Consider the following 16,117-nt stretch of genomic DNA (forward strand, 5'->3'; position numbering starts at 1 on the left):
GATCTGTTCCTGCAGAAAGTGGGGATGATGGTGGGCTGGCACGGTGGGCACTGGGAGGCAGAGGTGAGCAAGACCCTCTTTCCTCTCACTCCATGTGGTGTAAACTAGGAAGATTGATCCCTGGTGTACATGTACTGAACTGAACATCATGTCTCAGTCATGGAAACAGTAAGGGTCCCCCAGGCACGGTCACTGTGAGGGGAGTGCTTATTAGCCTGCGTACAGCTCTGGTGTCTGCTGTTGTAATACAGCACAGGAATTGCAAATGGTACTAGCAGTACTAAGTGTAGGTAGTCACAGACAGAAAAAAGATGAGAGAATCCCAAAGTCCTTCTAGCTTTCCGATAAATCCAAGCCCTGTAAGGAGTTTAATGAATTTGAAGACAGCAGGAACAGAAACAGCTGTGGGGTGTTATAACAACATTTTCCCCTCTTTTTCTCTACCACTGTCCCTCAGTGGGAGTCCTAACATATCAGAGCAGTGCAGCTACAGTTTCTCTCTGCACCTTTCTTTGGAACAGCTTTCTTCATAATATCCTGTCTCTTGCATTTCCCAGCAGCTCCTTGAAGACATGTTTCTCCCATATTTGATTTGAGAACTATGGGTCTAAATATGTCTGTTGCTCTGCTGTAGGCAACTGTTAATCTTGTTATTTTTGGAGCACCTTTTAAGTTTTAATCATTTAGAGCTAATTCCTTCTCCATAATAGGAACTTGAAGCAGATTTTTATGGGTTGATGTTGAAGGCCTTGGAGAAACCAAACTAAACATAAGGTAATACACTATTTTAAACTAAATGAAGTGTGGTTATGTTTTTTCTTCAGGGAGTTTAAAATTGAAGATGGGAAAGCAGTAATTCCACTAGGTGTAACAGTCCAGGGAGATGTTCTCATTGTGATCTATCATGCCAGGTCAACACTAGGAGGTCGACTACAAGCCAAGGTAATGATAAATTTAACAGCCTACATGGAAGATTTGCTGTTTGTTGTTGCAGTTTTGTATTGTACTTGTATTTGTGATCTCATTAAGTACATGGCTTTATTTGCTATTCTTTGAAAGAAATGTGTGATGTTTTCATGTACTTGGGAATTCAGCCTTTTCAAGCCTAATAAGTATGTCCATTCTTAGTGCTCTGCATGTAGATGCTTTGGTAAGCATTTCTGGAAATCACTGCAGTAGTGATAATTGTTATATTTGCATGGAAAGCCTCTAGTCGTTTTTTTGAGGCAGTGATTTTTATCTGTTAAGCTGCAGAACAAGCCAGAACTTTTTAATTCTGTACACACAAACTGCAATGAAAGGAAAAATATCATTCAATAGAAAAGTGGAATTCCAGGGACTGCCTATACAAAACAGGCTAGAAAAATCCATGTAGTTTTGTACCCTATTTCTAGAGCCAGGTTGAGTTTTTATAGCCAATTTTCTTACCAGTCTTTGTTCTCCTTTGGAGAATGCATGTTTCCTTTTTCTAATTCACCTATGGACGAATTTTTTTTCTTCAATTTTCTTTCTCCAGATGAGTAGCCCAAATTAAACTTGGAGATCCACGTAAAAGATAGGAGGGGGTAGTGCTAAGTTTAGGATAACCTGGAGCATTGTGAAAATGCATCCAGAGGTTCTTTAGACAGTTTCCATGCATTTGGGGCAAACAAGCATATTCATACGTATCTACTATTACTGAAATAAATGGTTTTCCCTATGTGTTTTTCTGCTTTGTGTGTAGGAAGGTGAGTATCAAATCTTGTAATGTTGCAGAGGTTCAAGACTTTCCTTAATGTCCCCAGACTGCTATGGGGCCAGATCTTCCAGAACATCCTAAAACTGAAAACTCAGTGAAATGATTCTCTAATGCACAAAAATAACTAGTCTATGGTTCAAGGTCATCAGTGAAGAAGGCATACATCTGGGGCAAATTCAGCCAAGGTTAGCTTATACTCCTTGTGCAATCTCAGTTTCACTGATGATAGGGTTTCTTTGATGTGGTTTCTCTGGCATTTATTCACTAATTGGAAAAGAGTAGAATTTTCTCATCCATCTGCTGTAACACATGATACATCAACAGTGTTTGTGATGATCCTGGTTTGGAGCTGCTTTGGAACAATATTCAATGTGTCCTTAGTTTTACATACTCTAAATTGCCACCTGAAGCTCTCTGCAGAACTCTTACGGAGATCAACCACCACATTTCAATATTGCTGTTAAGTGCCTAGAGTTGGGCACTGTGAATGTCTCCCACTTGCTCACAGTTAGTTTGAGAGAGGATTTAGTTTATCTTCTGGGAAATGTCTTGCATAGCAAGGGATTAAGAAAACTGATTTAATAGGGTGTTCAGGTTTTCATATGTAGTTCAGCATAGGGATGGATGGATCAGAGAAACACTCTCCATTATGTCCATGTCTCTCTTGTACTGAGGAGCTGGACACAGAACTTCAGATGTGGCCTCACCAGTGCTGGGTAGAGGGGAAAAATCGCCTCCCTCAAACCTGCTGGCAATGCTTTACCTGTTACTTGACTTCTGATTATGATGTTCAATAAATGCTCATTTACAAGGAAAGCTTTCATTATTCAATTTTATTATATTTACTGGACTATTACTGTATGACTTCCTTTGTAAGGACTGGCAAGATTATTCCGCATGTGTTTTGACTAAAGCCAGGGAAAAAATACATTGTGGATTTCTCAGTTTGCTGTAATTTGGATTTGTGCAAGACCAAGGAGCTACATGAACCTTCTATAGTAGCATTTTTCTGGATTCTCACATGCTGATCAGGTGTGGAAACTAGTTTTTCTGTCAGCAGAAGAAAGAGTTGGGAAAGTTGAATGGCTATAATGAATCAGTTTGGAAAAGGCCTATAATCCTGTCTGGGATGAATGGTTTACTTGAGAAGTTGCACGGGAAAAAGAACTGTTTGCATGTCTTATGAAGCGTCCTTTTAAATATACTACCTTTAAAATGGTTCTGAATGGACTCCTTTATGTGTGACATATACTTCTTGATTAGTGTATTGCACAATGAGTTTTTCTGAGTGTATGTTATTCAGAAAAGTAATAAGGGTCATGCAGTTTCAGCCTCTAGAACAGGGTCTGGAAATATTTAACAGACTTTGTTAGTCTGTTTGAGGTTAGTGATGAGAAGTAGCTGGTTCAAGGTCTTTTGCTTTATTTCTGGTAGTAATAGATTTATCTACATTCTCACTTAAACTGCATTTAAATCACTCAAGATAAAGTATACATGGAATTAACTGAAATGGTAGCAAAACAAACACTTCAAAATATTTTAATACTGAAAATACTTTTCATTATATTAAAGGCAGAACACTGTGCATACTGTTCATGTGAATTTATGCAGTTTCCCTGTATTTCTTGTTTTCAACAGATGGCTTCAATGAAGATGTTTCAGATTCAGTTCCACACAGGTTTTGTGCCCCGAAATGCCACCACAGTGAAGTTTGCCAAGTATGTCGACACCATTTTGTAGGAGACTGGAATAAGTTTTCTTTGAAACTATTTAACCTGCCAAAGCAACATATGGGGGGGGAGGGGGGAATATAGTCAGTGTAGGAAGTAGATGACTTTAACTGCAATAAGAAGATTCTTTTGGTTTTTTCACCTCAAGGAAACTGAAGGTTATGTTCATGACAAAAAAAATTTTGTACCAAAATACCACCTGTTTAAAATATATGGAGAAAGTAAGCAAATACAGCATGGTTTAAGCCTTATACTAATTGCTTTAAAGTTCTGTCTTGGACTTCAGTGAATTTAATCTAGTTAGCCATCAGTATCAAGAATCTACTTGTATGGATCTTTGCAGGTACGATCTGGATGCCTGTGACATACAAGAAAAATATCCTGATTTATTTCAAGTCAATCTGGAAGTAGAGGTGGAGCCCAGAGATAGACCTAGCTGTGAACAGCCACCGTGGGATAACATGAATATAAAGGGACTGAATCCCAAGATCCTTTTCTCCACCCGAGAGGAACAACAAGAGATTTTATCAAAATTTGGTAATGAATCTCTTGAAAAACTAGAGAACATGATAAAGTTTCTAATGTACTTTGTGTTTAAGGCTTTTGTTTAATTTCTGACATTCCTTTAAGTGAAAGAAATGTAAAAGGTGCTTTTTTGTAAGTATCACTTAAAAATTTGTGTTGTATGAAGGAGTATAAATGATCCTCCAATAATGGATTACAATTGTCCTTGTCTTACCTCCACTGTCATTACATTTGCTTGCTTTAAAGCTATGAATATGCTGTTTGCAAGGATTTTAGCAAATGGAATTGTGACAGCCAGAATTTGTAGGCAAATGTCTCGAAAGAACTATATTTGGTTAAACTGGCACCATTATTTCACTTAAAATCATCTGAGCATTCCTCACAAATGGTCTTAACTAAAAACGTTTTTATTGAGGTCCTTCTCATGCATAGCCAAGTAATGTTGTAATTCAGTTTCTCAACTTTTCCTAATGTGGTCCAGCAGATGTTTAATTTTTTTAATACTATGTATTCTGTGCTTCATCTGTAGATGCCTGCATTAATTCCAGTTAATGCTGTTCAGTATCTTTCTTCTTCTCCTGGTATCAGTAATAAGCTTTGACACTTTCATTAAGGCTCTTCAAGCCTTCTCTGTGCTTTCAGGATAAAAAGTATGATGGAGATTATTGTGGTGATTTTAGTACACCATACATGAGATCTTACACTCTGCTCATCTGGCACATCTTCGCACATCTTAATTACATTTCTTTTGATACAAGGTAGTTGCTGCTATCTTACCTGTTTTTAGCAGGATGTGTTTTGGTTTGTATTATGATTTAGGTAATTTTCTGTTTAACTTAGTTTATATAGATTTTAAAGATCCTACTGTGAACACAACTTTCAGCTCACTAAAGTTAGTTTTTCATTGATAATAAGGATCTGTAAAAATGACTCATTTTTTTAAGTCACTTTCATTTTCTGATTGATTGAATGAAATGTAAGGGTTTCAAATTCCATTGAAAAAATTTCTTAAAACTGGGGGTAAGGGAATAAGACAAGAGCAAGTGCTGTGAACTTTTTTTTTTAAAACTTGCCTTATTAAAAGTGAATTTGCACTATTTCATTAATCATGACCTTTCATGTATGTTTTTCGAGACATGCTATTTTTTCAGCATCTCTGTAAGCTGCAACTGAGTATGTGGAAGGAGGGTAAAATGCTCTACCAGTCTGGTGTTTAGATTTAGACAAATAGCTTTCTCTCAAGCATTCATCCCATTCTTTTCAAACAGTGGATGAACACTTAATAATTTAGGGAGTCTTCTTACTTGCCTTGAGGAAACCTCCTTTTTTGGAGATGATACAGCAGTAGGTACTCAGCCCAACTCAGTCTTACACGAGTCACTTAATGTCTCATGTCAGTAAAATAAGAAATGTAAGGAGTAGTTAATCGCAGCACACAGTGTATTACTTAACTGCTTTGAGATGTTTGTTAACAACTCTGTGTTGTTCTCTGCCTTTATACTCTGTTTTTTTTTCTATAGCTGTATTTGCTCTTTTCTGATGTTCTGTTCCTTATTGCAGATGTTGTTCATAGCTCTTGGCTATTTTAGGGGATGGTTGGTACAAGTGAGGTGTTAATTCAATTTTCCTGCAAATGTAAATAGAATGCTTGAGTGTTTTGTTATGAGTCTGACTTAATTTAATGTTATTGTTGAACATAGGGTTTTACCAGCCTTTGCAGTTGAAATGAAGTTAGTAATGCTAATTTCATATGGGGGGTGGGGGTGGGAATTTGTCTTTGCAGAGTGATAGGTACTTTGAGACAGTTGTCTTGCTATAGCAGTCAGTCTGCAAGTCAAATACCAGCTGCTATGACCAGGATTGAGTTTTAGAAGTTTCTCTCCAAGGGTTCTGGCTTAAAATCTATTTTATAGGGAAACCGGAGCTGCCTAGACAACCAGGTTCAACTGCACAATATGAAGCAGAAGCATCCCAGCTGGAGCAGTCTTCAGAAAGTGCACCTACTGAGACAGAATCCCCACACAGTAGTAGTACTGATGCAAATAACTTCTTTCATTCTCTGGACTGGAAAGGTACAGGTTTTCCTCTGAAGCAACTATTTGTTGTATGTTTGTTGTCTTGTACACCTTCCAATGAGTGCTTAGGCCTTCTTATGCAGCAAAAGTCACTATTTCACCAGACCAGGAGAAAAAACCTATTTAAAGAGTCAGCTCTGCAGGTTAACAAGTGGTCATTCTGCTTCATTTGGATAAACACCAACTAATGCTTTTTGGTATTGTGTGTAACTTAAATGCTGAGCTAAATTTTTCTTTTTCTGCAAAAATCTTAACCTTAAAGGCCTGCAAGGAAGCCTTTGCATTCCCACAGCCCCACTTAGGCTGGCTGAGGAACAGAGGAAACAAAGTAGACTAGCTGGTGGGGTCCAGATCAGTATGTACGGACTGAGAAAATGTAACTTTATAGTGCATGTGTAAGTCCTTTTCCTGGGTTCCGATTTATTAGAAAAAATGTCAGTAACTGCTTATGCTGCTGTTGAATGCTGTCATTAAGTGGACCAGCAGTTACTGAGTGATCTTCTAAGCCGTAAGTGGTACGATGTTCTGAGGCGAATGTCCAAGTCAGTCTCATTTTGAAAAAATTGGTAATACCTGCCTTTACAGAGTGGCAAGTATGGTAGTGAGCTGCCCCTTTGCCTGCCCTGTATGAAGAGGTGGTAGGCAACAGTTAGTTCTTTTTTCATCAATTCTTTTGTGAGCTTTGATTAATTAATTTGATTTCATATGATCTCACCATATAAGTCTGTTATATCCTAGTTGGCAGAAGAATCCTAGTAACCTAAAGCTGTTATTTCTTTTTATTCAAGAAGGAAAAAGTCCAGAAAGTGGAATAGAGGACAGTTCATCTAAAAATGATCATGTTCAACTATCTGATGACAGGGAGGAGAGTGATCCTTCAGATGAGGAATTCCCTACATTTCCAGGTGAAGAAAGTGCAGTAATTGTTGATGAGAAAGACTCTCTTACTCCAGAAGGAAAGTTGCTTTTTGAAGCCAATTTTGAAGCTCCATCTGCTCCGTTAAAAAAATCTCTTCCTGAAGAGAATGTAGACTTACTGGGACTAGACTCTGATATTTCACTAGAACAGAAACAACCTATCTCAGAAATAAACTCTTCATCAAGTAATGCAGACTTGTTGAACAATCTGTTTGTGGGTAATGCATCCCAGATTTCAGAAGAGCCCACTGGAGATCTTCTTGGACAAGGAACAGATTTCTTTTTCAGCAGTCAGTCTCCGTGTCCAGCTGCTACTCAGGGTACGTCTTCAGGAGCAGCTATGTCTTCAGGTACGTAAATTTAACATCAGTACTCTTCGGCTGGCCAACAGATAAAAACTGCTGCTTGCATTGTGCTTAGAAAATGAGTACCATGTTTTTGATCTGTACACTGAAGATGTTGGTCTATAGCAAGAATATGCATAAGAATAGGTGTTTTTACTGCATAAAGGAGACAAATTGCTCTGTATTATCCAGATATTTTGTTATGTTGTCAAATTAGCTTTAAATTTATTATTAGCTTTATTATTATTTATTATTAAACCTGTTAGCTTTAAACCATGTAAACAGAAAACTATCAAATTTTTAATTTAAAGGAGATTCAGTATTCTTAGAATCCATAGCTTTCCCATACAAACATTACATGCTAGATCCTTTTCTAAATCCACGTGTAAGTAACTTCTCTTGCTAAGGTATAGAATTGTAATAACTTACTGTGTTCTTGCACTTTACATAAAGCAATAGCAATGGATGTGGTACAGAGCTATGCTGCTTAGGTCAAATGTCTGTGTGGGATTTTTGAGCATTAATCACATAAGACTGCTAGGGAACTGGAAATCCTGTAGATTACTGTTCAAACCAGTAGGATAAAGGTACTGCTAAAAGATGTTTTCTTGCTGGTTTTACTGATGTTGTTGGCAGGTCTGTATCCTGCAAGAGAATGTTACACACTGCTACCTATTTGGTATTGAAAACACAAGTTGTTTTAGTTTAGAGGTTCCTGTCCCTCTTACCAATGCATAGTTAGTTCTTTGTCACATGACTAAACTTTCGGGAATAGCAATTTTCTGCCTGTGAAGTTAACAGATTTTTTGGAATATTAGTCAAATAATCTGGGAAACCGTTACAAGGTTTAGCTTATTTGCACAAAGATAATTCACTTGCACTAAAAGCTTTAATCTACATACAGCTGCAAAGTGTTTTTGTAGAGCGTTTAAGTGATTTCAAGTATTTCTTTATTTTGAAGCAATTCAGTATTGAACTTTGTTACTGTGGTCAATGAGGAATCACTTAATTTGCCTTTTTTACGTAGGCAGAAGTCTATAAAAGAAGCTTTATTACTTTATCTTTCTTTAACTATGCCTTTCTTATCTACTCCATAAAACACCTGAGCAGTAGTCATGTATGTATCTTATTCTACCTTTGAATTGGGTAAGAGAAAGATAATTGCAGAAGTGAGAATATTTGGCCACTGTTGTATTTCAGTTTGCACATCAGACTTGTACCTGAGGTTTTGTGTATGTGCAATGCTATAGTAAGACAGCTTGATGACAATCCAGGGTTTGTTTTTTGAGATGTTACTGAATCCTGTACAAGGTGATCATCACCTCAGGATGTGCTAGAGCACTATAGCAGGATTATTGCTTCTCTTCAGCTTCTGAGTGAATCTGGCAGGAGTCCCTGGGCTCTTGAGGATTTTGACCCTAGAGGGCAGCAGAAACGGGAAGATCTTAAGCCATGATTCCAGCTGACTGTCACATGTTACCCCATGCTGACTATAAATACTCTTCCAATTAGTATTTTCTTTGTTGTGATCACTAGAGACCTGTTGAAAGCCTTGCTTGTTAGTTTTCATTTGTGAGTTGATGCGCTTTCCACTCCAGTCACCAATGCCTTCAAGTCAAAGTGGTAGTATGAATGTTTTACTTGATACTCTTTTTAGCAGTTTAATAGTCTGTTTTGTTTAAATTCTTTGGTGTTGTGGTGTTACAGAGCAGTTAACAAATGTAATTCTTCTGTATGCAGATGATCACCCAGATTTAATGTCTTACATGGATGAAATTAACAGTTATTAAATGTATGCTGCCTTGCTAAGGATTTGTGTTTGAAGACATAGCTGTTCATATTGTGTATGGCTGAAATACTTTTTGTACCAACATGAAAGTACAGATGTCTAGAGGAAGGGACAGATAGTAACTCTTTGCCACAAAAAATTCTCAGAAGGCTGCTGCAGTTACCAACATTAACTCTACTTTTTGTCGGTGCCCCTGGAGGAGTAAGGTTTTTTCAACTTTGTTAATTCTAAAATTTGTCATAAGATAATTTTGTTTTCTGCTTCTTTTTTAGCTGATCCTTTTGACCCATTCACAATGTCGTCAAGTTCAGAGAATCAAGCCCTGTCTGGTCCAGACCTCTTTGGGGACTTTCTTAATCCAAGCTCAACATCTACAGCTAGTACATTTCCTTCTACACACAGTTCACTCCCGCCTTCTTCCAGCTCAGATTTCTTAAATTTAGGTAAGTGTGCTTCTGGTGTCTGTCTTAAGTTTCTGCTGCTCTGTGTGTTTGTCTTTCAGCTTAGTGAAGGTGTATTAGTGCCTTAATAGATTCACTTGTTGTGACTGCTGTTTTAATTAGCTCTGTGTTCTGGGAATGCAGATACAAATGCAGCAAGTAGCAAGGGTTTCCTGTATAATGTCATGCTAATATTTATGATGCGAGAGGATTTCTAGCATTGCTAACCTTCTTTTAGGAACTGGAGTCTCCTCTGAGAGCTCTTAGAACTGAGGGTACACAAACATGTGCAAACTTACTTTCTAGATGGCAGAATGCTATTTTGATTGTATTCAGATTTTAAAGATTTTTCTGGAAGCCTTTGAAATGAAATGAGCAAGTCAAGTTACAGTACAGCCAGTTCTTAAAATGCAAGCTGAGGCTAGCTTGAACTTTCTTGACCTGAATGCATTCTGATAATATACTTAGAGACATTATGTAATACTCTAATCTTATTTGTTTAATTTCTCTGTATTCTTGGTGAAGCCTTTTCCTCTTGCATTTATTTTAAAATCTATTCATCTTTAAACAAAAAACTTTGCAATATGTTCGGTCTGCCTGTATCTCCATCCTAAGCACGTTATTTCCAGAGTTACTAAATAGAGCTTCTAAGCATGTTCATACTTTAAAGAGAAATATACCCTTGCGAAAATGATGGGGTGGTAAAGCCAGAAGTGTTGCTTTTTAAATCTGATTTTCAAAGAAAAGTGTGAGTCCCCTCCATAGGGATGGGAGTTGTGGTCAGTCTGTAACAGTTCTCTGCTGCTCCTTCATCCTCACACTGTTCCCCTGCTCCTGCGTGGGTCCTTCCCACAGGATACAGTCTTTCAAGAACATGGGTCCCCGTAGGGTGTAGTCCTTAAGGAAGAGACTGCTCCAGCGTGGGTCCCCCACGGGCTGCAGCTCCTGCCAGGAGCCTGCTGCTGTGTGGGCTCCTCTCCATGGGCTGCAGCTTCCTCTAGGGCATGTCCACCTGCCTGGGGTCCTCCACAGGCTGCGGTGTGGATATTTGCTCCACTGTGGTTTTCTCTGTGGGCTGCAGGAAGTCTGTACTCTGGCACCTGGAGCACCTCCTCCCCCTCCTTCTCCACTGACCTTGGTGTCTGCAGGGCTGTTTCTCTCACACTTTTCTCACTCCTCTCTCAGCTGTTGTGCAGTGTGTTTTACTGTTTCTTACATATGTTTTCCCAGAGGTGCCACCGTCTTGGCTGAGGGACTCAGCTCGGTCCTGTGGTGGATCTGTTGGAGCTGGCTGTGTCCAGCACAGTGCAGCCCAGGCCTCTCCTTGCAGAAGCCACCCCTGCACACCCCCACTTATAAATTGGAGGCAGTTAGGAATGGTGGTATCACATCCTCACCCCAAAGAGTGGTGGTGAATGGAGTTTACTCCAGTTGGCGGCCGGTCACAAGCGGTGTTCCCCAGGGCTCGGTGTTGGGGCCAGTTCTGTTTAACATCTTTATCAATGATGTGGACGAAAGGATAGAGTGTACTCTCAGTAAGTTTGCAGACGACACCAAGTTGTGTGGGAGTGTTGATCTGCTTGAGGGTAGGAAGGCTCTGCAGAGGGACCTGGACAGGCTGGATCGATGGGCCGAGGTCAATTGTATGAGGTTTAACAAGGCCAAGTGCAAGGTCCTGCACTTGGGCCACAGCAACCCCATGCAACGCTACAGGCTTGGGGAAGAGTGGCTGGAAAGCTGCCTGGCAGAGAAGGGCCTGGGGGTGTTTGTTGACAGCCGCCTGAATATGAGCCAGCAGTGTGCCCAGGCGGCCAAGAAAGCCAATGGCATCCTGGCTTGTATCAGAAATAGTGTGGCCAGCAGGACTAGGGAAGTGATCGTGCCCCTGTACTCGGCACTGGTGAGGCCGCACCTCGAATACTGTGTTCAGTTTTGGGCCCCCCACTACAAGAGGGATATTGAGGTGCTGGAGCGTGTGCAGAGGAGGGCAACGAAGCTGGTGAAGGGTCTGGAGCAGAAGTCTTATGAGGAGCGGCTGAGGGAGCTGGGACTGTTTAGCCTGGAGACAAGGAGGCTGAGGGGAGACCTTATCGCTCTCTACAACTACCTGAAAGGAGGTTGTAGAGAGGTGCGGGTCGGTCTCTTCTCCCAAGTAACAAGTGATAGGACGAGAGGAAATGGCCTCAAGTTGCGCCAGGGGAGGTTTAGACTGGATATTAGGAAATTTTTCTTCACCGAGAGGGTTATCAAGCATTGGAGCAGGCTGCCCAGGGAAGTGGTTGAGTCGCCATCCCTGGAGGTATTTAAAGGACGTTTGGATGAGGTGCTTAGAGACATGGTGTAGTGGTGGTTTTGGCAGTGTTAGGTTAATGGTTGGACTCGATGATCTTAAAGGTCTTTTCCAACCTATATGATTCTGTGATTCTGTGAATCCAGGAGCGTTTTCTTCCCAGAGGTTATTGCATGCGGTTTTGAGTTGCCCCTCCTTGTTGGACAGTTGGTCTAGTTGACCCTGCCACTGGGCGATGGAGTCTGAGTCTTAGCTACAGAGGAACTGGATAAAAAAAAAAGATGCAGTATTTCCTGGCTGAGATGAGGGCTCCGTCCTTGAAATAAAAGGCTAGGCAGCTGATTGCCCTCTCTACCATGTATTTAGACATTATATTGCAGCTGTGGTTGATTCTCCTGAGATCACCCCACTTGCTGCTTCCTTAGCAACATTTTTGTTCTGTCCTATAGATACAGTAACAGCTGTATGTTTTAGTTGTATACTTGTATAGTTCAGTCTTGTGCCACTTTTATTTATGACATTACTGTTGTCACTGCACCAGGTTACCAAACAGATGATAACTTTTTTTCTGTTCAGTAGAAGACTTGATCAATACTGATCTGTGGAGCATCATCTCAGCCAAAATCTGTCTCACTCCAGAGGCAGGGACCTCTGGAGATTGTTTAGTTGACCTGCTCAAAGCAGGGTCAAGTAGAGCAGGCTGCTCAGGACCATGTCCTTGCTGATTTTTATGATTTCTGAAGATGCAGACTCTACAACCTCTATGGGCAACCTGTGCCAGTGTTGGACTACTCTCACAGAAAAAAACTTCTTCTGTTTAAATGGAGTTTCCTGTGTTTCAGTTTCTGCCCATTGCCTCTTGCCCTTCCACAGGGCAGCACTGAGAATAGTCTGGCTCAGTTGTCTCTATTTCTTCCCATTAAGTATTTACACACATTGATAAGATTGCCCACCCCTAGTTCTTCTCTTCTCCAGGTTAAACAATACCAGCACCCTCAGCCTGTCCTTATATCAGAGGTGCTCTAATCCATACATGACAGAGAACCCTTTTATGTACTAAATTTAAGTTGGAAAAATACATAAATGTGCATTTCTGCTCTCTAAATGTTTACCTGCAACCTCAAGGAGACCACCTTCAATGTTCAGCTATTAGTAACATCTGAGGAAGTACAGAAGAAAAAGAAAAAATATTTTGATATCTGACTTCAGTGCTTATTTTTTTATGCTTACTCTTTCTGGTTATGGTTGATAACTTGCACCCTGGTAAATGCATTAGCGTACCTGCTATTTTAATGTAATTTCTGGAGCTTTCTGTCGACGTAGGGAAAAGATACTTAAAATGTACCCATCTTCTTCTCTTCAGTCTACTGTTATACAGTGATTTCCCAATATTTCTCTATTGCTATGCAGACTTTAAAAACCCTATGGAAGTGGAGGAATTGGGATAACCTTTCATGCTCCTTTAAGGTTACCTTTCAAATGACAGCTTTTCTATGTGTTTAGCTGAAATGAAGTATGTATTTAAGCCTTTAGCATTCCATCCAGTCACAGGTATTAATTTTAGCAAGGAAGTTAAGAATATTAATAGCTGTAATGCTTTTAATACGAATTTGAGTGTGAGTGAAAGTAGTAACTGGAAAATAAAGGGCAAATGAGAGCATGTTCTCAAATGACATATTTGGAAGAATTGTGTTGAGAGAGCAGAAGAAAGTGCAAACATGGGGTCATTAAAGTGAGAAACAATTTTAAACTCACTAGAAATAAATTAGTAGTGATGTCAGTGTTCATTCAAAATTAGCTGCAGCAATGAGATACAGTTCAGTCTACTGTTGGAGTAGTAATAAGTGTCTAAAGTTAAATTTTAGTGATGGATAAGCTTTCTTTGGTAGTAAACAATTACTAAACCTTCATAGATACCAGGAGAAAAGCTGTTTCAGTGAACACAAGTTCAAGAATTAGAATTTTAGGCTTGTATTTCTCAATGTGGCTTGAAATGTAAAATCATAGGAGTTTTAAAATGTAATTTCAATTTGTAGGAAAGTTAGTTCTTAAAGAATATCTGGTCCATTAAGGCATTCTGTCCTGTAGTATGAAAATGAGCAGTTGCTGCTAAAATGGCAGTGTATTAACAAGGTACCTTTCTGTGAAAAGCTTTAGTAATTTGGCAGTGAAGCTAGTAGATGGGATGACTGTTCACTTCAGAATCGATAACCTGCTCTTAAGTGGCCACACTTGCAAAAACAAGCTATTGTCAGTAGCTGGAGGAGCATCCATTTTTCCTTAGTAGGTCTTTGTTCAGTGAGCATTTTTGAGAATAGAATTGGTTCGTTTGGGTATGCAAGTAGCAGGTCATCTCTAATGCAAGTTGAGTCAGGAATGTATTTCCCTCTGCGAGAATAAACTGATCTCATCAAATGATAGCAGGAGATGTGGAAGGTGATCAAAAGAAACCTGAGTGACCAGTGTAGTCATCTCATGAGTAGAAGTTAGTTTCTGTGACAACTGTGTTCTCAAGTCAGGCTTTAGACAAGGTTAAAAAAACCTCGCATCATACTAAACCAGCCTCTTGGTTCACAGAAAATCCTGTTGTGCTCTGTGATTAAAGGATTTCCTGTAGACATAACAAGTTAAATAAAGAAAATCTAATGTGAAGTTGTGTGTATGATATAGTAAAATGCAGGTGTCTCTATTTTGGGACGCTGGAAAGTGTGATCTGATTACCAACAACTTATTCTTACATCTTAGATTGGTTTGAGTAGTGTTAGTAAAGAACTATGCCTTGACCTCCACTGGTTTACTGCTCTATGGTTAAGGATTATAAATATGCGCATTAAAGAAGAACATAAGGGACAAGCAGGTATGGATCTGCCTATGATCTCAATTTCTTCAGCTTTCAGAATATTTAGCTATGCTTCATATTTTACCCTTTCTTTAGATATTCTGCTCCTTTATCTTAGTGTGTCTGTATGAACTCATGTGCCAGGTTACAAAAATACAGGGGTTCACCATGTGGTCTCATACCTCTTCAGAATATGTAGAAGTCAGAGTATCATGTTGGTAACACTATTTCTTGATGTTAAAATCTATTGTAATGCCAAAGTTGTACAACTAGAAAGAATATAACATAAGAACAAACAGTTCCAGGAGGTGATTAATCTTATCTGTTCAGTATATTGCACATTGTACTCCATTGTTTCAGATTTTTCTGATAAAAGTGTAGTGGATGAATGTGAGCTTGTACTATTCATAGTGAATTTACTGCTGTATGTAGCAGTAGGATACTCCCTGCTTTGTTCAGAGTGGAGGAGGTGATGAACTTGACTGCTTTTAAACCAGCAGTTATAAAACACCTGATTCCCGTAGTGTGTTCTCAATCTTTCAAATGCATTCAGCTGTAGTTTACTTTATTCTTATTTCTCTCAACTTGGTTTTATCATAGGAAAAGTGTTAATTCGTAAGTGGTTGTAAATTTCCTCATGCCCTTGTAAAAAACTTGTAATAGCAGAAATCATAAGCCAAAATTATTTCTAGCTTAAAAATCAATACTAATATTAATTCAGGGCCCACTTAACATTTGGGAGTGGCATATGGTACAGCAAATTTCTAAACTGATGAATAGATAGTTTTGGATACTTTGATGTTTATAGCCAGTGACACTGCTGTGTAGCAGATAGCAGGGGTCCTGAGTACTCAGGCAAATACATACTGTTTCTCCCATGGTTTCAGAGGCAAGGAGATGAGGCTTAAGTCTGGAGAAAGGGCTGAAAATCGTACTGTAACTTCAGAGGATGTTGGTGGCTACTTCGTGCATTTTATCCTGATGTTTTCCTTCCCAGCAGCAGAGATAACTCCGCTGCAATACAGGTTCTTGGCAGACATTTGTTGCAGAGTATTTGATGTGCTATCTTTGCAACTTCAAGATCTAAGTATAAGTAGAATTGTTGGATTGAGGTGATGGAGGGAATATTTAATTTGCTTGAAATTATTTTCTTAAATAAAATAGCTTGTGTGATTTGGTATCAATATTCAGAATGTAAAGTTGAAAAGCTGAGAGAAGTGAAAAGCCATCATGTAGTAGTCAAAACATCCAAAGCTTCAAAATGTCACTATTTTTGTAAGGATGTGTGGGTTAGCTTTCCAAACTCTAGGTCTTTGAAATGTCTTAGAGCACCACTAAATGTACTGGTTTTGCTGAAGTATCACCTCTCCCTGTAGCACTGATTTTTTTCACAGCCTTGAAGGGGTGGTTACATTAAAAAGCTGTCCTG

General features: G+C 39.3%; 1 protein-coding gene across 5 annotated transcripts in view; it reads left to right on the forward strand.

The window, feature by feature from the left end:
* GAK (cyclin G associated kinase) overlaps positions 1-16,117 on the forward strand; it is a 78,981-nt gene that overhangs the window by 46,251 nt on the left and 16,613 nt on the right. For 4 of the 5 annotated variants that reach the window (XM_075488459.1, XM_075488461.1, XM_075488462.1 and 1 more), the window contains 6 exons: positions 825-942; positions 3,377-3,456; positions 3,812-4,005; positions 5,907-6,065; positions 6,857-7,336; positions 9,392-9,562. In XM_075488459.1, coding sequence (XP_075344574.1) covers positions 825-942; positions 3,377-3,456; positions 3,812-4,005; positions 5,907-6,065; positions 6,857-7,336; positions 9,392-9,562 — 1,202 coding nt within the window. The remainder of the gene's footprint in view (positions 1-824; positions 943-3,376; positions 3,457-3,811; positions 4,006-5,906; positions 6,066-6,856; positions 7,337-9,391; positions 9,563-16,117) is intronic. The other variant, XM_075488460.1, reaches the window with a different exon arrangement.

Source organism: Mycteria americana, chromosome Z (assembly GCF_035582795.1).
Source record: "Mycteria americana isolate JAX WOST 10 ecotype Jacksonville Zoo and Gardens chromosome Z, USCA_MyAme_1.0, whole genome shotgun sequence".
Lineage (NCBI taxonomy): Eukaryota > Metazoa > Chordata > Aves > Ciconiiformes > Ciconiidae > Mycteria > Mycteria americana.